This window comes from Mytilus californianus, unplaced genomic scaffold (genome assembly GCF_021869535.1).
Source record: "Mytilus californianus isolate M0D057914Y unplaced genomic scaffold, xbMytCali1.0.p SCAF_8, whole genome shotgun sequence".
Taxonomy (NCBI): Eukaryota; Metazoa; Mollusca; class Bivalvia; order Mytilida; family Mytilidae; genus Mytilus; species Mytilus californianus.
Window position 1 is genome coordinate 75,048,039 of NW_026262734.1, and position 23,861 is coordinate 75,071,899.

The 23,861-nt window shown below is 33.9% G+C and overlaps 1 protein-coding gene across 1 annotated transcript; it reads right to left on the reverse strand.

Moving 5' to 3' along the window:
* Window positions 1–2,463: 2,463 nt before the first annotated feature.
* Window positions 2,464–16,741, reverse strand: LOC127712475 (uncharacterized). Its single transcript, XM_052218928.1, has 5 exons — window positions 16,637–16,741; window positions 12,774–12,960; window positions 6,758–6,900; window positions 6,148–6,304; window positions 2,464–3,824 (listed from the first exon to the last, which is right to left on the reverse strand). Exons 1-5 carry the CDS (start codon window positions 16,641–16,643, stop codon window positions 2,537–2,539), a joined length of 1,782 nt encoding a protein of 593 aa, XP_052074888.1. The 5' UTR covers window positions 16,644–16,741; the 3' UTR covers window positions 2,464–2,536.
* Between the last annotated feature and the right edge of the window lie 7,120 nt (window positions 16,742–23,861).

Genomic DNA, 23,861 nt, shown 5'->3' on the forward strand with positions numbered 1-23,861 from the left:
TTTTGTATTTCAGTCTAATAAACAGAGGACAGGATTGTTTTTCTGCCTTAATCAACAACACATGATAACAACGAACATACGAATTAAATGTTTAAGTAAATTATAGTTTGCATTTTAATCAAGAAAAATATTGACCTTACACAGGTCATTATTTTATGCCTTGAAACAAATTTCATTGAAACTTGGTATCGTCCGGGTTGATTCTACAAAAGAAAGACCTGTCGTTCTGAAAGAAAATAACTCCATATATGTATATAATGTAAATATAAGTTTAAAAGCTTACATTGTATGTAGAAATTCAACAGATTGTGTTGCAATTTTTTATGGCCCTTGGTGTGGTCTCTATGGGATTGGAAACCGGTATTGAACTTTACCAGACCTCATCTCACATTTTTTGTAAAACAATTGTTGAAAAACACTAATTTTGATCATTGAGAAGCCTTATTTATCTCCACTAATTGTATGTCATAAAAAATGTTCGGCTGCTTGTTAATGAGGTAACTCGCTTATGTGTTCTATCCCCCTTTAATTCGTGGATCCCTTTGTTGGCATATTAGTTAATGTTCTTGAATGTTTGGCTTCCTAGAGAAGTGAAAAAAGACTGCTGTCTGTAATCATTCAGGTAGAATTATCCAATAATTACCTGTATAGTTGACTGTGCTGAAACATTTATCAAGATGCCCACTAATTTAATGAGTAGGGGTGAAACGTACAGCAATTACAAGTCCAAAAATACATCTAAATATTATGTTAGAATATCCCCACATGGACAAATGATGTTCATTTCTAAAATTTTTGTTAGTAGTGCCAGTGACACATTTATTGTTGAAAAATGTGAATTTATGAATTACTTGTTTCCAGGAGACGAGATTACGATAGATCGTGGCTTTAAAATAGACGACTTTGTTTCCATTGCGTGGAAAGCTTAACATTCCAGCATTCACAAAAAATCAGTTAAGTTCAGAGGATGTGACAATCACGAGAAGGATTGCAAAAATACATATTCATGTGGAAAGAGTAATTCGACGACTCATTGTTAAAGTGTTGAGGAATGGAACTGATATTTGAATTATGGCTTGCATAGTATATGGGAATAGCTGGAGTCCGAATGTTTGATAATCTCTGGTAGCTTCGTCTCATAAGGGTAGAACTCCTCTTATAACATTTAATATAGAAACTATATTTGTGACTTATTATCAACACAGTAATAGTTGTCTACTATCACGGTCTTTGCGAATTTGAATTTTGCCCAAAGTGCAGAAAAGTAACGACATTTACTTCCAGCTTTCCGGTATATAGCGAAATATTGTAATATACTTTGGATATGAAGTTGATACTTGAATCATAGGGCAATTGAAAGAATGGTGTCGAATATTTTGTATGACCCCGGGTGAAATAGTCATCTCGGGGTTGAATATTGCATACATGATCGTAAAAAAAATATCTCCTACTAAAACTGATAGAAACTTGAAAGTAATTGTTAGAGTTGTCTGCACTTAAGGTTTAGGAATTTAGATATTTGTGTAGAGACCAGAATTATGGGCGAACATCTATTTAGAATTATCTAGTCAGTAACTAGTGAAATATTGTAGATCATTTGGTGTAAGAAGTTGATACTTGAATCAAAACTTAACATACAATACAGAAATGTAAATGATGGTGTTGTATGTTTCGTTTGGTCCTTGAGGCATGGTTGCTAGGGGTCAAAACCGACATTTAGATTAGCAAAGAGTTCTAAAGGGTCAAACAACACAATTTCAATATCCCAGAAGTCTATTAAAGATATGAATTTCATATTTGACATAATGTAAATACACTGTAATAGTTGGCTATGCTCAATGTTTTGAAATTTAGATTTTGCCATCAGGGCAGAAAAGGAAGAGAGTGTAATTAAGATATCTATTATATTGTGATCAACTGTAAAGTAGTTTGGATAGGAAATCGATAACTGAATCACAGTCATTATTTATATGGGAAATGAACAGATGTTGTCGAAATTTACGTATGACCTCCTGGTAAAATAGGCATCTGATGGTTCGAAAATCACAAAGATGAACTTTAAAAAATCTCACACTAATAAAGTTTGGAACATGATAAAAAGTGGTAAAGATAACACTGTAAGAATTGTCTGTGCACTAAAGAGTTATGAATTTGAGGAATGCATCCTGAAGGAATGATATCATTTTGTGGACATTATCTGTTATCATTTCAATCTTAAGAGGTAAACTTAACTAAGATAAAAACCCATCCAACGACACAAATAACCAAAAGCTATCTTAAGATCAACATACAGAATTCGTTAATAGACAGCTGTCTATACAATATGTCAAGCTCTAAATTACCCAGAGTAAAAATGTTGTGAATATTTGAACAAGAACTATCGCAGATAATCAAATTCTTCAAATAACATAAAACTTTAAATATAAGACATAAAACATTAGATATAAGACATAAGACAACCAATGACGAGGCGGTAAAAATATAATCACAAAGAACAATACACTGAAAAATATCATAGAAAAAAAAACAATTTTAGCTACAGGGTTTTGATTGAAACGGATATAACAGTCAGTGTAACTAAAACAATATAACTATATCCAAGTGTTGGTCCTCCTGATCCGACTTTTTGTGAACCCTTTTGAGATTTCAATGTTTCTGTAGTAGTTCTAGTCTTTTCTTGATTTGATAAATCCATTTTAAGAGTAGAAGAAGGTATAGACTGAGCTTTAGTACTTCTTTCAGATTCACTGATCTCACTGTCATCTTCACTTTCACTTCTTGCAGACTCACTGATCACACTGTCATCTTCACTTTCACTGCTTTCTGTGTGGTTACCAAAAGTTGTCAGAATACTCTGTACTTCTTTATCTTGATCTGGACGATCTATTTCTTTCTCGGACAGTGGTTTCATTGCCGATAAAATTTTACTGTCCTCTATATAAATGTCTTCAGTCACTTTTTCTAACGTAACAGTGGTCGTATCCATCTGCTTGGCAGGTCTTGGTTGAAAGAAACTGTCATCCCTTTTGTCGGGTGTTAATGTTTCAGGTGTTGTATGAACAATTTTCTGGAAATTTATATCATCTTCCAATTGGTTAGTGGAATTAGTAGAAAGCTCATCTTCGTCGACTTCTGGCATATCAATAATTTCGTCCGTAGAAGGATTTTCATTAACTATTTGCTTTGGAAATTTTGTCGTCCGTCCATGATCGTCAAGTCTGTGCTTAGTTATAACAAGAGGTTCGTTTACATTAATTGCATGTCTACCTGGAACGATATTAAAACGGTTTGAATTTTGATTTGGTTCAATTTCGACATCTGAATGAATAACTCTTTCTATTATTCTCATTTTAACTACGCTTTCGAAAGGAGGTCTTATTTGTTGTACATCGTTGTTTCTTGTTCCCGTAGACTTTATTTGTTTTTCATTTATTGTTGAAGTTGATAGTGTTTTACCAGAAATTGAATCCGGAGTTTGTCTAGGTACATGTTTGGATTGTAACTTGGTATTATCATTGTCCTCAGACTGAGCAGTGGCTGACACTCTTGTGTCGTGTTGTTGTAAATTATCTGGAGTTTCTGTTCTGTCGTTTCCTGATATCTTATGTGAAGTGTCTTCTGTATCTTCTTTCTCTTCCAAAGGTTTCTCAGATGTAACTTCACCCTTTTTGTATGGTTTCGGGGTTGTAACATTTTGGTATGTTCTAGCAATTTTTAGACATTTTCCACTGAGTATCTTAAAATATTTTGAAAGAAGTTTTTGTATTCCTCTTCGACAAGTTTTGAAAAAGGGTTCAAAACATCTGGAAGTTGTGACTGGAATTCTGAAATTAATGATTAGATAACAATATTGACAGGAAGCCGAAATGTGTTTTTATTTGTTTGTTTTTTTAGTGATTAAGATGATAACACAATGTTGACTGCTGTACCCCTATTCTTGACATGTTTACCTATTGTGTCTGTTTGTTTTGTTCACGCATCGTTGTCAATATAATGGAATTTGATGCAACTGTCATACAAGTGAGAGGTTTAGCTAGCTATAAAACCAGGTTCAATCCACCATTTTCTACATAAGAAAATGCCTGTACCAAGTCAGGAATATAACAGTTGATATCCATTCGTTTGATATGTTTGAGCTTTTGATTTTGCCATTTCATTAGGGACTTTCCTTTTTGAATTTTCCTCGGAGTTCAGTATTTTTGTGATTTTACTTTTTATGACTTATCAACCAATTTGATTAAATGCCGGATTTTATTTGTCATAAGAAACACCACGGTTGTTTACATTTTCAAAACAAATAAGTTGACCCCAGGTTTTTTGGTAGGATATGTGTTGCTCAATCTGTTTTGTGGACAAGTGGTTGTCTATTTGTCATTTTTTTTGTTCACGGTGTTATCTTTCTCTCATCTCTCTACCTGAGGGGAACTTTCCAAGACATCCGGGTTTAATTTGTAAATTGGATTTTTTTTACTTGATGTCAATTTACTTGTCTTTTGTTTTGTTGATTGTCCGTTGTCTATTTTTTGTATTGGTCCTATTTTCATCGACCACTTTTTGATTCCATTTTAATCTATCATACTAGGATTAAAAACACCGTCGTACTTTTATTTAGTTTGTAAGTTAATCGGTCCCAGATTACACATAAAAATCCTGCAGAAAAAAATGCGTTTAAATCTTGTCAAATCAATCTCAACCAAAACATTTTTTATTCTTTCTTTCAAATTTAACTTTCTGAAATCCCTAGATTCTATTCATGTATGTTGCGCATGTGATGGGATGTGCCTCCCTTAGCAGTAGATACTTTGCCAGTCGTAAGCGGTTGAGCCATCTTCGCTAGCTAAGGATTAAGTTCCAGTCCTCTCCTCTCCACCCTTGGCAGATCAAGCCAACATTTGTGATTATAATGATGCGCCATCTATCGGTAGACAAAAGTCACGCCCATTCCGACTACATAATTCTTGAACAATGGTAGCACTCGAACAATCTTCAGTAGGGAGGTGTAAAAACAGTGTTTACAAATTTCGTGAAGCAGGAACAGAAAATAAACATTGGCATTCCAACATTTGCGCGAGAAACATACCCATAAACTTCAATTAGTTGATTAAGAACTGCAAGATTGTCACTAAATATCGTCTTATGTTTTGGGGATAAAGACTTGTTGCACAATCTGCCAGTGCAATTATTTATTTACATTGTCTACATATTCACGTGGTCATATTAACGGCTATTTTTGATTGGATGCAGCCAGTTACAACTGCGACCAATGAAAATCATAACATCGTGGATCCGAAATTCTATCTTAATCCGCCAAGGGTGGAGAGGAGGGGACTGGATCATAACCCTTGGCTAGCGAAGATGTGGTTGAGCTAATGAAGTACTTCTTTTGCTAAGTCGGTTAGAATTTAACACAGAGGTTCCGGAGGAGAAGATGTGATTTTCTAATAAGAATCATGCTCTCTGGTTACATTAGGTACTCAACTAAAAAATCTCACGGTGGTTAGAAACTATTTGTAGCATATGTAGCCAGGTGATGTGAGAGTCATAATGGTATGACGACTCTTGAGGTTGGGAAGTTTGATGGGATTACTTCCCTTGAGTAGTAGATACTTAGCCACCCGTTATTGGTTGAGGGAGGGAAGTACTTCTTTAGCTCAGTCGGTTAGAGCTCTGACTTGTAACACAGAAGTCCATAAGAGAAGATATATGATTTTCTGGAGAATCATGGTTACCAGTGAATAAATCTCAGTGAATTGATATGCTACGAACTGTAAATGAAGGGGGATATTAACGTAAAAATTACATGCACGTATTTGTAGATATGTAAATCATATAAGAATTATTTAAGTTTGTTTAAATTGTACATATTTTGCGAACAGCTGGATAAATAGTAGGTTGATCACTGAGCTTGTACATTTCATTGAAGGCACTACATTTCTCATTTTGAAAATGTCGCCTGTTGTTAGATTAAATAGACTTGTGGGAAATAATATCAAAGCAGTAAGCCATTTAATAATAGGGGCATTACAAATATTAAATTGACTTGTAGCAAACATTTCAAATTGACAATTATGGGTCAGGGAATGAATAATTTCTGAACTTATTCATTTACATTTGAATTCAAAGTAAACCTTTTTTTACTGAACATACAAGCAAGCTCTGAGTGAATTCTCATCTCCAACATTCGATGTAGAGTTCAGTTGGAACGCCTTGTGGATGTGTGCTGCTATGGGTGACGTCAGCATGCTGACACACATTTCCGCTTGATTCATATCTGTTGTCAGACATCCCATTCTGTTTCCATATTCTGTCACAATGTATAATAAATTGAGGTTATTTTTTCCGTATATTCATCCTAACATATATCTTGTTTCATTAAAAATTAATTAACTTGTTTCGTAAATTTGCGCTTTTTCATATATCAGAAAATTCCTGAATTTGTTACACAGATTCATTCTATATAGTTCTATATACATATTTGTATTGGTATTTTTTTTTTATAAAGAATAAATAAGTTGAAGGCGTCTACTGGCTGTTTTCACAGCATTTTATTTTTCAATATTGTTTGCCGTTTACTCGTACTGAGACAACAACATGAACAATACAGCTTTTGAATGTCTAAATTTAGGATTCTCTGTGTCATCTCTTGAATTTCCCAATGGATATTCGACCTTTGGATTTGATATTGTAGAACCGTCGTTTTTAATCTCGTTCTCTAAATGTGTCGCAGTAAAGAAAATGTAGTTGTATGAAAACTTACTTTTAAGTCTAGAACAAACACCATTACTGGTTTTGTTTGCGTATTCTTGGTCATATACTAGGCTTAAGTACCAGTCGTTGGGATTGGAAGAACTAGCCGATGGTAAATACTTTGTTACGCATGGTAAAGTGGTCTGGTAGATTCTGTTATAAAATAAAAGAATATATAACTGTCTGTTCAAAGTAAGTTTGACTCCAGAATACAATAAAGGAATTAAGGGTGATTTGGGGAATAAAGTGTATTGATTGATTCTCATTAAAGTATTAGAAAAACATTATCACAATGTAAACTTCCCTAAACCTAACCTTAAAAAGATTGAATTTGTTAGTTATATCTTCAGGGTTGTTGCAATTTCTTCAGTAATAGGAAAACACACATAGCAGATATCAATTTTTTTTCGACTAACGTCTCTGCAGAGACTAATGCTTATGCATACAGTATTCAAAATGTACATCAATGCCAACAGCATCATAGCAATAAATACATACACAACAAAGGTGGATAATTGTCTCATTGTCAAATCTCCTTTTTTTTTTATATAGGCAAACAAAAAACAAAATTCATATTCTTATTTTTTTCTAGTTTTTCATCCGAATATAACCTCCGCTTGCAGTACTAATTGTATGTATAATGTTTGGAGGCTTTATGGCAGCCTTGGTTCGTCCATTGTAAATCATGAAAGAAAACAATGTAACTGAATCAAAGATATGGCACGTAAAATGTTACAATATTCTTAAGACATACAACGGAGAAAATGTCTTGCGTTGATTTTTCCATTAAATTTGGACTAAGAGTAAATGTTGATATGCACTCTAGAAACTTGCAAAGAAAAATAAACCTTCGTAACTTATTTTTCGAAATATTTCAATTTGTTTTATATTCCAATACCTTTCCGTAAAAGTTATAGAAATTTCAAATGGATAGAAATATTTTCGACCATTTTGTGCAAAATGTTCTGCCGTCATATGGCTTTACTAAGTAAATCGCAAACTGAAAATTGAATTAGATGTAATCTATCAAAAGTCATTCAATTCAATAATTGGTAATAGAATGCCGTAAACACGGTATTTCCACTAAAAGTACATGCAGTAAAAAATCTACCAATTTTGTTCTTGTAATTTTGATATAATATATCATTCTTGAAGCAATACACTAAGAAAAAATGGGGGTCCATGTGTTATAAAAATAAGAAGATGTGGTATGATTGCCAATTAGACAACTCTCCACAAGAGACCAAATGACACAGAAATTAACAACTATGTGCCACCATACGGCCTTCAACAATGAGTAAAACCCATACCGCATACTGTGGATTTATTATTATTCGTTGGATACCAATTTCCGTGAATTTCGTGGGTACAGGTGAACCACGAATTAAATGTTCAATGAATAACAAATTTCCTTTAGACTTGTATGCAGACTTCGGCAAAACCACGAAATTAAATATCCACGAACATGCAAGTTTTCCTTAATCCATGAAAATTGGTACCCACGAAAATAAATGAATTCACAGTAGTCAGCTATAAAAGGCCCCGAAATGACAAATGTAAAACTATTCAAATGAGAAAACTAACGGCCTCATTTATGTACAAAATAATGAACGAAAAACAAATACGATATACAGCAACGAACGACAACCACTGAATTACAGACTCCTGACTTGGGACAGGCACATACAGAATGAGTCGGTGTTAAACTAGTTTGTTGGCGCACCAAACCCTCCCACTAACTTAGGAAAGTGGTGTAACGGCACAACAAGAACGAACTATGCAAAACAATAAATGAAAAACAAATATGAGAAACAGCAAAAAAAGACAACCACTCAATTACAGGCTCCTGACTTGGGACAGGCACATATAGAATGTAGCGGCGTTAAACTAGTTTGAAGGCACGCCAACCCTCCCCCTAACTGGGACAGTGGTGTAACAGTACAACATAAGAACAAACTATAAAAATCAGTTGCAAAGGGCTTAACTCATCAGATCGATACAAAGCAGAAATACATCAAACAAAACACAGAGTGGACATGGCAGGTTACTTATACATCCGCACAACAAAAGACAATTAGTACAGATCTGAGAGTACTTGCAGTTACTGACAGTTAGTTCAAAGTCAATAACAACTAATAAAAAAATCATGCATCTAAGACTAAAATATCAATCAGTACACATCCAACATTCAATGGATTTAGTGTACAGACGTCATTAACAGTCAGAGAAAAACATTACCTTGTGTAATGCCAAGATACAGGTATCGACAGATTGTAGAGCCACGAATGTGCATATGTATATAAAAATAATAGTTAGTTTGATTTTAATTTACTGATAACAAATCAATATTAATATCAATAAAAACAATATTCAAAGATCTAATTATAACGTTGAATTGGTAACCTTTTAGAATAAGTTTATTTAAAGGATCGATAAGTTTACCCGGATCGTATCTAAATTTCCTGGCTCGGTAAACAACATCTCCATAAAAATAATATGTGCTATCATGTTAAAAATACGTTTTCTACAGCTACAACCAAACTTCCAAACCAAATCTTTATATCTATGGAAGAATTTAGTAAAGGTTTAAAGTAATTCGTGGTAACGAAATCCCTGACTTAATAATTTACCAGTAATACATAGATTACGCTCATTGAAATCAAAAACGTCACAACAGACACGGGCATAGTTTTTTTTATAGCTAAAAACAGAAAACCTAGTTTTATCCCATTTCCCTCTTGTTGGCGCTAAGTAATGCCGCACTAAATTCTTTATGCAACATTGCCGTGTAGCATTTCCCAGTGTTTCTCAAAGCGTTATATGAATTGTTACCATAAATTGAAATTAATTAATGATACAAAGTAAACAGTATTCAGTTGTTTCGAATTAACCGCACGATTTTTGCAATCGGTTTATTCACGATTCTCCGACATTTGAAAAATCTATGTCAAACAATAGATGGGCTTGGTTTTTATAAACAATTAAAATTTTTGTTTAATGAAGTTATATTGAGACCTGTATACGATGTATAATATAATTTTCACATAGTCTGGGCTTCCAAAATGTCGTATATGACTTTTTTTTTTGGCTAAAACTACTTTTTCACACAAACCGGCTTGGCGGGAGGAAATCTCTGATATTCCAAAAATATCATACATTTAATTAGACCAATTAAAACATTTGAAATAAGTCATGTTATAAGATTGACAATCTCAATTGTTTGTAAAGTTTGCCTCCAAACTGTTGTATGTAAACTTGTTTCACCAACATCACCATGCGATGCATATAGAGAAAGACACAGCATTACTACACTTGAAAACGCCGAAGTGATTGGCATCGACACGACATATTTCGTCGACTATGTTAACGAGTACTGGGTAGATGGAAACAACCGCCAACAATAGATCAATTCAGTAACATGGGACCACGCCTAACAATCACTTAGAGGGATGGCACAGCAAACTAAAGAAGCACGTCAACCATGCTCAAACAAACACCAACATCCTGATAGAAAAAGCAAATCATATAAAAGGAGTAGCTGGTGGAACTCAACGACCCACATCCAAGAAGTACAGAAACGTAAACAACAGATTGTCATCACTGAAAGAACGCATTTTCGGGTCGAACTTACCGTCCAGGACTACGCCGACCAAGCCACCTTCACCCTCCACATGGAAATTCGACTGTAGTGTGTAGTGTATTTTATTGACAATTTGCTAAGAGACTCAATATATCTGTTCAGTACAAAATATTAATTCATTTTGTACATTACTTGTTATTTTCTATGAATTATTCATTGTGATTAATTTCAAGAGTTTGTAGTGCAGAATTTGTTGTGTAATACTATTAAATTTTACCCATGTTTATGCATTTTTCTGTGCAAATTTATGTATTCATAATATAACTTGTCGTTTTATTAATTATACTTGTGCTTAATTTAAAGTTTATAGTGTAGAATTTTATGTAAAATACTATTAATGTTCCCGCAAGTTGACGCATTTTTCTGTTCATAATTTCAGGATCTTGTAGTGTTTTTGTCCATTATTTCTTATATTGTTTATCATTTTATACGGTTGTATATTTTTTTACTTTGTGAATAACTGTTGTTTGTATATGGGTCATTCTCAAAAAAAGTCGAATTTTGAAATTGCAATTTGAATTAAAGTTCCTAATTAAAACAACCCTCTTCATAGGCAAATCATAACAAACAGTACGAATGGAACACAATATAAAAAGATGCAATCTTGTTAATGGCATACAAAAATATATTGAAACATTTTTTGATAGGTGGTGCAATATTTTGTCTCTCCTGTTACCATGTTCAAAAGATATCTCGGGTTATTTAGAAAAGGTTTCGATAAAATTTTAAGCTTGTTTTTCATAGTCAATAAGATTGTTTTCAAGAGTAAAAACTTTTATATATTTTCATTATGTGTACTGAAAAATACTTCTAAAAATTGTTTTTTAAAGGTTATGTAACCATCAGCCACGCAAGTCTAAGATAGCAATTCATAATGTTCAGCATTTTCTTTCTTTCTAATAAACCCAACATCAAGTAATTCCCTTGCATGTTGGTTTTCTTTTGTCGTTTTGTTTTTGGTAACAGGAACGTACATTAACGATATATCACCATATTAAGTTCTATCCTGTTACCCGTTTTGTCTATCCTGTAACCGATAGAAGTATTGCATTTGTATACATTAAGACGCTGTAACCTTTAAACGAGTTCAAATAACACATGAATAACTAATCATCCAATATGTGTTAAACTATATGTAATTATATACTTGTTTATGACGTTTCTGTCAAATATTGTCTATCCTGTTACTGTAATTACAGTAACCATAGTAACAGGATAGACATAACAGGACAGATAAATTTCTTCATTTATGAATGCTGTTGTGAAATAACTACACCCTTTAATGTATTTCTGCTGTGTTTTTGGTTTCAAACACGTAATTGCACTTTTTATAAGTTTAATATTGGTGTAATTGATAAATATGTTGGTAACAGCATAGACATGATAAAACGGTACCAACTAATTTTTTTCACTAAATGTCTTGATTTTTCCTTTCTCTAACACTGTTATGCAAGACACGTGCTGTGCTAAATTTTTAGGGTGCTTTGTGCTTTTGAAATCATCACTGACTAGAACTTCCATATTCATAGGGAGAAACAATTTAACGATTGGTTAAGTAGCTGTAACAGGATATACATGCATTTCATGTACGCCGATTGAATTTAGTTTGTAGAAAAAAATGTTACATAGAATAATAAAGAATCTGTGATTTTTCGTTAGAGCTATTATAAACATTGTAAAATAGTTATTTTTGCAGATATCAAGGCAATCAGAAAATATGAAAACAAATAATTTGAAATGTATTACCCTGACACTGTACGCACATAAATTACTCAAAAATCTGATTTAAATATATTTTAATCTTATCAAAATAGATCTAAATCGTGTTTATTATTGATGGTCCGACTCATGAATCCTACAAACTTTCATTTAAACACTTACAACTGCATTTTCCTTTAAAAATATTTTTTTTAGCATAGGTGTACTGAAAGTTCGACATAGAAAATGACCCATTAATGAGGTTTTTGGTGAAATAATTATATTTTTGTCTAATTTTACTTTAAATTTTCTCAACTACCAATCAGTTAGATCATTCAAATTTTAGTTTGATCTGGATTCACTGTAACTCCAATTACGGATAAATTTCAATTATTCATGTTGCCAAAAAAAAAAAAAAAAAAAACACGTTTCTCCAACAAGAAATGATTTACCTTTTATACAAAAATATCAAATGTTGAAGAAACGTGAACACAACCCCTCGTTGGCAGTAGATTTCGTGCTCTTTAATTTATAGAATGTTCGTTTTCCATAGAATGCTTATTAAGAACTTATTACATTTTTGGAATTAATTTTTTAATTGTGATGCATTATTCATTTGATATTTTGTTGTCTTGCATTTATATGAATTTTATATAATATAATTATATTTGTGCAGCTAGATACTCACTGACACCACTGATTTATAGAGTTAGCTGGTTGATTGTTGTATGCTGGTTCACTGTTAACAACTGGTCCCGTTCTAGTCATACATGCCTGTAACATTCGGTTTGGTTTTGATGGTGACAGGCCGGGTATAACTTGACACAAGGCAACATTTGTGCAGATAACCAGATAAATTCCAGCTAGTATTATACCTGAAAATTATATTGTAAATATTTGTAATTTTTAATATGCTTATTTATTTCGACTTATTTCGTTTTCACTATGAGTTTAACGGTCTGAATTTTAGTATGTTAATTTTAAATAGTTTCTTTATAAAGAATATCCCTAGCTTCGTTCCAAAACGGTTATCTTTCTCCAGTACAAGGTGTTCTTAGAAAATTTGGGTTTTCAAGTGTCGGACCATTTTTGGTTTTTGTTACTTAGTAAATTTTACTTTCGTGGAGTCCTTGCTGTCAATGTTTCATTTTGTTTCTACACGTTTTTAAGGCAAAGCGAGGTTTATTCAAGAAAGAGTGGCATAATGCATTACAATTCTCTTGTCCAACGGAGACTTCCCAAAAACGTGGGAAATGGTTGCATAATGCGTTTGGAGTTCTCTGGTCCAACGGAGACATCCGTTCAAAAACCGTGATCGAGTTTGATATAATTCCCAGTTTTTTGGTAAGACTGTATTGCCTAAAGCTTTATTATTAAGCGTTCTCTATTGATATACAACATTCCTTGTTCCTAAAAATGTTCTCTCATGCAAACTAAAGTGTCAATTAGTACACATCCAACGGATTTAGTGTAAAGTCATCATAAACAGTCCGGGAAAAGAAATGTTGCAATCCCAAATTATAAATAGTATCGACAGGATGTAGGACAAAACAAATCATAATTTAATAGCATATTTAGTTATTTTAATCTATCCCAAACAAAGTCAATATTAGTACCGGTAAAACAATATTAAGAGATCTTACTATAGTACTAAATGTATCTTTCTTGCGTTTGATTCGCCGCATTTGTTTATTGTTTTCTGGTTCCGATTTCTGATTTGACTTTATTGTCTTACAGTTAGTTTTGTATCATCTAATTATTATTATTCCTAGCTGTGTATCACAATAACAAAGGCTCGAAGATAATTAATTAGGGAGAATACCTAGTAGAGGTTAGACATTAGTCTTTTTTTGTAGTTTTAAGTGTTAGGGACTAGTACAGCCACTTAATTCTAAATGTATCGTCTTTATCCACAATGCACCATGTTTCCGTATTTATCATGTCTAATATAATGTCGATGCTTCCCTGTTATTGGACTGTTATTCAGTCTCACATGGGGACAAAGGCTGTCATCTGTTACATTCATGTTATCTTCGATTGATAAGTTTTGTGGTTTTTATAATATAATTACACCTTATGTAAGAATCCTGGGTTTTGATTGGTTGATAGCCAGTGTATTTTTCACCAATTTACTGTTATCAAATGAATATCGTTCATTTTTTAACGCCGCCGGGGTATATGCAAAAAGGATATGCCTTTTTTACCCTCTCTGCCGTGGATATTTGCCAAAAAATACTCTATCCGACTGGACGCTTGTAACGTCACGATCATCAATGCGTTTTTGAACGTTAACATTCGGTGTAATTAAACAGATATAGCATGTTCTTGAGGGGTATTTGCGAAAAATACCAGTCTTGAGAATGAATTTCCCTCGACTTACGGCTCGCGAAATTTAACATTCTCTCGACTGGTATTTTTCGCAAATACCCCTCCTTAACATGATATATCTGTTCATGATACCGACTCTCCAGGACAGTTGACTATTGACGTGTTCGGCTATTACGTTATGTCCCTCCTTCATAATAAAGTTCCTCGTATAAGTTGTGCGTTGCGCTGACCGTTCCTGATTATGGCTATGTTTAAAAGGTAATAAATGATCATAAATGAGACATATAAAAATAAAAAGATGTGGTATGATTGCCAATCAGACAACTCTCCACAAGAGACCAACTGACACAGAAATTAACAACTATAGGTCACCGTACGGCGTTCAACGATGAGTAAAACCCATACCGCTTAGTCAGCTATGAAAGGCCCCGAAATGACAAATGTTAAACAATTCCAACAAGAAAACTAACGGCTTAATTTATGTATGCCCTACCCAACTTACTACCATTAGGTCGATAGCACTATACTGTCCTCGTAGGCATCCGTGTTATGGCAATCATGGGCAATCATGGGAATTGACGTCTTTTGTTACAAACATGATGATAAATTTTAATTGAAGTATATGAAAAACTAAGATTGCATCTATTACAACCAAAGACCTTGGCGAATGCATTTTAGTAGTAATATACTTTTCCGTTGTTATCTATTTTTTTCTGTGAACACGAACTTTCATACTGTGTAATAGACAGAGGTATTTTTTATAAGCATTGGGAACAGCACAGAAAACAATGGGTGACCTTCTCAGTCTAGACTCGGGGAGATTTAGAGCTTGAAAGACCGTATGTTTACCTCCCTCTAGATGTATTTTCTTTTTTCCTGTGTCGGTGTGTTGCCGTCTCATGGAGGGTTAATATCAAACATCTCCTATTATGCATGTATACATGTATGTACTGAGTAAATTAGGTAACACGTAGAATCCTTTATATTGCATTCTTTCTTATATTAAAAGAGAGGCGAAAGATACATGTACCAAAGGGACATTCAAACTCAGATGTCGAAGATAAAATGACAACGCCATGGTTAAGAAAGAAAAATACCAACAGACAAACAGCAGTACACAAAACACAACATAGAAAAATAAAGACTGAGCAACACGAAGCCCACCAAAAACTGGGGGTGATCTCAGGTGCTCCGGAAAGGTTGACCAGATCCTGCTCTACATGTGACACCCGTCGTATTGCTCATTTTAGTACAAACCCGGTGATAAGTCTAATTCGGTAGGTCACATTCGGGGAAAAGGGGACGGGGTTGTAATTAAGACAATTAGAAAATATCCGTCGTCATCTGTGAAACGGATATTCGATAACGGTCAACCAACACGTGATGGCGTCCGTAAAATTTACGAAGGGGTGATTTCAACTTCACCAATTGGAACTCTTGGTCTAATAGCTTTCTTGTAAGCAGCAACCTTCTATCAAGAAAATCATGGTAGGAAATACATGCCCTGGAATATCGTATCAACTGGGAGATATATATACTCCATATGCAGGCGCTGCTGGAATGTTGCTACATAGAAATGGAAAGTTCACAATTGGGAAGCTGAAATCATCTCCTTTGTCGTAAAGTTTTGTTTTCAACCGACCCTCATTGTCAATTTCTAGACGTAAGTCGAGATATGAGGCAGACTTAACTGTATCTGTTGTATCCTTTATCTCAAGTTCGGTAGGATAGATGCGTTCAACATAAGTCACCAAATTTTGAATTATTTAGTGAGAGAACATCATCTATATAGCGGAAAGTGAATTGTTACGACTTTGTTGTGATTATCTTAGTTTACATATTAGTTAACTGAGTCAGAGTCAATCAAATACTGCGATAAATTGACATTATCCACTAAATAAATAATAATGTTACACCATCAATAAGTGACAATTGTAGTTTTTTTCACAATTGACGAAATTAACTGAACACTTGGATAACCCATCTTTTATCTCAGAGGAAATGCGTTTTTGGATTTTTTTTTGTCTCGGTTAGCATTTGCAGTTTACGTCATTTTCAATTGTCATTTTTATGTTATCTTATAGGTGTAATTTGTGCTTAGTAGAGAAATAATTATTGACTACTACCAATGCTATTCAATTGATTAACCAGCGAGAAAGTAATTACGAATGTGATCTTACTCATATTATTTGAAGATAATGATATCAAATTATTGTTTCTTACCTTTCATAATGATATAATCATAATTTCTCGTTAATTAATTTAGTAAATCGTGTCTGTTTCATACATTGTTGTCCGCACACATGTGTTCTGAATATTAAGTATAACCTTTGTTTAGTAAGGAACATGAATCAACGTCAAAACGTTGTTTGCATCTATTTATTTCTTTAAATTGTTTAATTACGTGTATGTGATTATTTTTCTATAAGAAATTTTGGTGTATAATTGATGTCCAGGTGAAAACAGGGGTGTCGAATAATTGTTATGTACATTTTTTATACATTATTTTAAATTAATTGATTTATTGTCATACTAAATAATTTTGACATTTGTAATGATTTATAACTTGTTATAATTGTTTAATGTTCAACAATTACATACTGTGTAATTCATGGTAGTTTTTATAGTCAAAAATTAAGTATGAAAGGACTTATTTACTGTATCCCAAGTCGTTTTAAAAGATGTTTCAAACATTAATGCTTCGCCTATGAAGGCGAGACATAGGGATTGTTCTCCTCACTATAAAGTTACTTTAAATATAAATAAGAAGATGTGGTATGAGTGCCAATGAGACAACTATCCATCCAAGTCACAATGTGTAAAAAGTAAACAAGTATAGGTCAAAGTACGGCCTTCAACACGGAGCCTTGGCTCACACCGAACAGCAAGCTAAAAAGGGCCCCAAAAAGACTAGTGTTCAACAATTCAAACAGGAGAACCAACGGTCTAATTTATATAAAAACGAGAAACGAGAAACACTTATGAACCACACCAACAAACGAAAACCACTGACCTTGGACAGGTGCATAAAAATGCAGTGGGTTTAAACGTTTTAACAGGCGTCCACCTTCACTCTAACCTGAAACAGTGGTATAACATTACAAAATAAAAAGACACACAATAAAATATCAATTGAAATGGCTTAACTCGATCAAGAAGACAATACACAAAAACAAGTAAATATACAATGAACGAATAAGTTTGATCTATGACACAATATAAATAAAAAGATGTTAAAGATATAAAGTTTTATATGTCATAGAATAAATAGACACTCAGTATCATGTTAACAGATTTGTTATAGTTTTAAACTTTCCATTTAACTCAATTCCAGTATAAACTATTCGATATATTGATTGATTGATTAATTTCAAACACTTTCAACATATAAATCTATTCAGTCAACATGGTCAAGATGGCTGAATATAAAAATAAGAAGATGTGGTATGATTGCCAATGAGACAACTCTCCACAAGAGACAAAATGACAAAATGACCATTTTTGGTTTTTAAGAGACCAAAATGACACAGGAATTAACAACTACAAGTCACCGTACGGCCTTCAACAATGAGTAAAACCTATACCGCATAGTCAGCTATAAAAGGCCCCGAAATGACAGATGTAAAACAATTCAAACGAGAAAACTAACGGACTGTTTTAAGAACAAAATAATGAACGAAAAACAAATATGATGTACAGCAACAGACGACAACCACTGAATTAGAGGCTCCTGACTTGGGACAGACACCAACAGAATGTGGCGGAGTTAAACTAGTTTGAAGGCACCAACCCTCTCCTAACCTGGGACAGTGGTGTAACAGTACAACGTAAGAACAAACTGTAAAATTCAGTAAAATAAAAACTGCACATATATATGTATATCACCGTGCATACTTGTTCAGGACTTAAATGTGTCTCATTGACACTCATACCACATCTTCTTATATCTAAGTATAAATATGTTGATCATTAATGAATGTACAATCCTGGTTGTCCCCTACTTTAACAGTGTCTCCCTTGCATAACATTATATATCTACTACGTAACACAGCAAATTTGTTTTTAATTTTCACTGTGGTTAATTAATTTTACATATAGATCATTTTTCGCACAAGTAGCTTAAATACAAGTAAAGCTATAAAACGAAATAGCTCATATATTAACATTCAAAAGTTAATATAAGAAATGATACATATACAAAATACTTCAATTACTTAAAACTACAGGATGTGGATTTTTTTGGATTCGAAATAAAAAGATGCATCATGTAACTAAAATGGTACTCGATAACAAATGCAAAATGTTTCTCTTATCTGTGTGATAAAATGACATGATAACAAAATCGCTTCATATTTTTGTTTTCAAAGGGTCATTTCTATCCTAGATAATGCCCTTTTTTATCTAACACTTACATTACGGTCACAAGAGTTGCCAAGTTGAAAAAAAATGTATTCTAATCCATTTTGTATTTTTTAATAGCAACTGATTCAATATATGCATTGCTTTTGAATTACTATTATCTATACCTTCGGCAAAGTGAAAATTTGAAAAAAATATAGTCCATTGACACACAATACAAGTCACCGCTAATGGACTGTAGTCCCGATGATATCATGTTCAATTGTAACTTTATGATAGCTATTTCAATATTGTAATATCTGCATAAAAAAATGGAACCGTAACTATCAGGCCAAGTTGATTATAGTATGAAGTATTCTAGTTGGTTTTAGGTATTCCTTTCAAACCTTTGTTTTAATAATATATAGATCAGCATGTTAAATATCTTTGTACTCTGTAGGTATAATAAATAGGGGAGAAGTACCGAATTGATATGCACGATGCAAATTGCTGAAGTATATCAATTCGGTAATTTCCCCTATTTATTAGACCTATACAGAGTAAATCAAGAATTTGGAACACTGGAATTAACATTTGAACATAAATGTATACTATTAATTATCTTGGTGTAATCAGGGGTGTACAGAATCTTACACCGTTGTTGAAAATTCATACACCCTGTGGCGCAGCCGAATGGGTGTATGAATTTTCAACAACGGTGTAAAATTCCGTACACCCCTGAATACACCAAGATAAAGAATTTATTTTTTTCGAAAATTCCTTTCCTTATTTTTATACTAGGTTGTAAAATTCTGATGAAGTTTTAAGACAACAAAAGCAAAGTGTGTCTCGCAACATTTTTGGTTATAGACGACGAAAGCAAAGTGTGCAGCTAAGCCCATTTTAGGTTATAGACAATGAAAGCAAAGTGTGCTGACAAGACCATTTAAGGTTATAAATAGACGACGAAAGCAAAGTCATAGTGTGCACCCAAAACCATTTTAGGTTACAGATGACGAAAGCAAAGTGTGTGACCAAGATTATTTTAGGTTATAAACGACGAAAGCAGTGTGTGGCCAAGGCCATTTTAGGTTACAGACGACGAATGTAAAGTGTGCAGTCAAGACCATTTAAGGTTACAGACGACGAAAGCAAAGTGTGAGGCCAAGACCTTTTAGGTGAGGGACGACGAATGTAAAGTGTGCGGCTAAGGCAATTTTAGGCTACAAACGACAAATGTAAAGTGTGCAGTCAAGACCATTTTAGGTTACAGACGACGGATGTAAAGTGTGCAGTCAAGACGATTTTAGGTTACAGACGACGAATGTAAAGTGTGCAGTCAAGACCATTTTAGGTTACAGACGACGAATGTAAAGTGTGCAGTCAAGACCACTTTAGGCTACAGACGACGAATGCAAAGTGTGCAGTCAAGACCATTTTAGGTTACAGACGAAAAATGCAAAGTGTGCAGCCAAGACCATCTGAGATAGGTGTGCATCCGGTGTGCATCCAACACTGTTTTTGAATAAAGATACATGTTGAAACTTAACAATTTAATTTTTATTTTAACTTTACAATTAACATGATAAAAAGATACATGTAACAAGTTGAAAGGCTCAGAATTTGTCATTAAACACGTGATGACGTTGTGTTTTATTGCTTGAAAACTATTTCCACTTTTTCGATATTACAGTTACTGAGTATTGGCCCCAATGTCTTGTTAGAAGTTTTAGTAATTGTTAAATTTTGACTGGCAATACACTCAACTTGGCGATCTCCCATTTCTGTAGTAAAACATTCATTCGAAAACAGCTGATCAATGTCAAACTCATTTAAATTTTTAATTACATCCAAATTAGAGGCTGGTACTAATTCATTTGAAACGGTAGGAAGTGTTAACATTGCGCGTGCTTTTGGAGCAGGTAACTGCAGTTGAGGTGTAGTTGAAGGTTGAATTAAATTCTGAATGGCTTGGTCCATTTCTTCCTTTTCTTGGTCAGACACACGATGGTAAACAGCCAAAGAGTTAACAGATTTGTGTCCCGTCACGTACAGCCATAATTTTTGAATCGGCAAATTTGTTCTTAAATAAAGCTGTTGTACCGGTGGCCCGAATTGAGTGATTTGTGTAGATCTTCGATAAACAGCAGGCTTTACTCAGTTTTGTCATAAACGAACTTATAGAGTCTTTACCGAGCCCCTGTTTAGTATACCACACACTGTCATTGTAACAAAACGTATCTCTGGGACGCTGCCAAAGACGATTATTTTCAGGGTGCAGTTTGGATAGAAGCTTTTCATACTATTTCACAGGACACGGGGCGAGTCCTTGTTTTCCGTCATAAAACCACCAAAATTCCCCTTTTCATTGGATCTTCTATTTTTAACTAATTCATCCCTTGATTTTGTAACGAACTTTACTCCATTATTTGGATTTACATCAACAATAAATGTGTCCTATGTCATTTCTGGTATGTTTTCAAGCCCTCTTCGGCAAAATACAGACGAATGCCCATTTTTACCTTGTTCAGCAACCCACATGGTGTGTCAGTTGACATATGAATACTTGAGTAAAGTTTGTGGATATCACACTCCTCAATTGCCGGGTAGTGCTGTACATCTCCCTTGTCAAGTGTTTTGAGCTCAGACATTGCAGTCGTGAAGATTTCATTTGACGACAAAAAATCTGAGTCCTTTATAATATCAAATATTTTTAAGTGAAGCGGAGCCTTTATGTGTCTGTTTAAGCCATATCTAAAGTTCTCAAGTGAAGAGCTTTTGTACATTTGTCCATCCGACGTGAGAGTGTCCCGATAAAAACAACCCAAAACAGTATTCAGTTGACTCGGTGTGTAGTTTTCGAAGTCTGGTTCTTCTTCTTTTTCTGACAGGTACGCCCTAAGCATAATTTGCACTCTTTTTGTTTGATTTTGGTAGTGTTTTTTGGCACAACATTTGCCCTTTTTACCAAAATTTCCGCTTCAGTATGAGAAGCAAATATTTTCGTCGCCATCGTAGCAGACGTAATAAATAGTTACTTCAAAATATCTAAACTTTCATTTTTCCTAGTATATCTACAGAGAATTTTCACAATTTTTGTTAAAAAATTTAAAAATCTATCTTTATTGAGTAGCAACCTCCAAGTTCTTTACCTATGCATTAAATATAGTTGACCTATTTCTTACAGTATCTAAGAAACAAACTTAACCATGAAAACTTAACATTAACCAATGAACCAACAAAATGAGGTCAAGGTCAGATGATACCTGCCAGACAGACATATACAGCTTACAATCCTTCTATACAAAAATAAAGTTGACCTATTGCTTATAGTTTAAGAAAAACAGACCAAAACACAAAAACTTAACACTGATTAATTGTTGGTGTTTTAACGCCACTTTTAAGCGCCACATTTGGGATATTTCGTGGCGGCCAGCTTTTATTGGTAGAGGAAGCCGGAGTGCCCGGAGAAAAACACCGACCTTCGATAGGAAAACTGACAATCCTAGTCAATTAAGATTGGAGTCGAGTGCACCCGCACGAGCGGGGTTCAAACTCACAACCTCAGTGTTGACTGGCTGGTGATTACAGTAGTAGAACTACTTAGACCACTTGGCCACCGAGGCCCCACTTAATAACACTGAGCAATGAACCGTGAAAATGAGGTCAAGGTCAAATAAAGCCTGCGAGACCGACATGTGCATCATAAAATATTTCCATACACCAAATATAGTTGACCTAATAGTATTGCATATAGTATTAGAAAAAAAGACCAAAACTCAAAAACTTAACTTTGACCACTGAACCATGAAAATGAGGTCAAAGTCAGATGACACCTGCCAGTTGGACATGTACACCTTACAATCCTTCCATACACCAAATATACTAGACCTATTGCTTATAGTATCTGAGATATGGACGTGACCACGAAAACTTAACCTTGTTCACTGATCCATGAAATGAAGTCGAGGTCAAGTGAAAACTGTCTGACGGGCATGATGACCTTGCAAGGTACGCACATTCCAAATATAATTATCCTAGTACTCATAATAAGAAAGAAATTAACATTACAAAAAATCTTAACTTTTTTTTCAAGTAGTCACTGAACCATGAAAATGAGGTCAAGGACAATGAACATGTGACAGACGGAAACTTCGTAACATAAGGCATCTATATGCAAAGTATGAAGCATCCAGGTCTTCCATCTTCTAAAACATAAAGCTTTTAAGAAGTTAGTTAACGCCGCCGCCGCCGCCGGATCACTATCCCTATGTCGAGCTTTCTGTGACAAAAGTCGCAGGCTCGACAAAAACTATTCATTGACAACTGAACCGTGAAAATGAGGCTTAGGTAAGGTGAACACGGACAGACGGACATGTACACCTTACAATTATTCCGTTCACCAAATGTAGTTAACTTATTTTACCTCAGAAAATAACCTTACCACGAAAAAATTAACTCTGACCAATGAATCATAAATTATGTTCTTCAAATTTCCTATGGATTTATACAACTTAGACTTTTTAGCTTTTGGCTCACTAGCTTCCCTGGACAAATTCTTTAAAGTTTTGGTCAATAAGATAAGTCTATGTTTGCCATTGATTGGTTGATATTTTATACTATAGTAGTCTGATTAGTATAACCCTACTATTGTTTACATCATAACGACACGAGAAATGACACATCTGCATTAAAATATCCATATCTTATTCATTTACCAATCAAATTAACATAATTTTGAAAGGTTTAAAGAATTTTTGCAATTTCAGAGGGAAGATTCAAGCTCAGATCATATCTCCTGTAACAGAAACTATACCAAAACAACATCACGAAATTCTTTCAAGTTAAAAAAAAAAAACATTAATATATAACCATAAACAATCTCTAATGAAACTGGGGATTAGCAAGGTACATTTGGAGGGGTTAAACTAGTTGTTTTTAATCATCAACAATAAACTGGTAAATTATGTTGTGCGATATTATTGAAAATGTACTGTTTGTCTATTCTCCTGTGAAATTGTAGGCGACATAATCCTTCACCAGGTAACAACATCATAGTGTAAAGTTTTCACATTCTTGGTGACATTGTACTTATTTTTAAGTACACTTT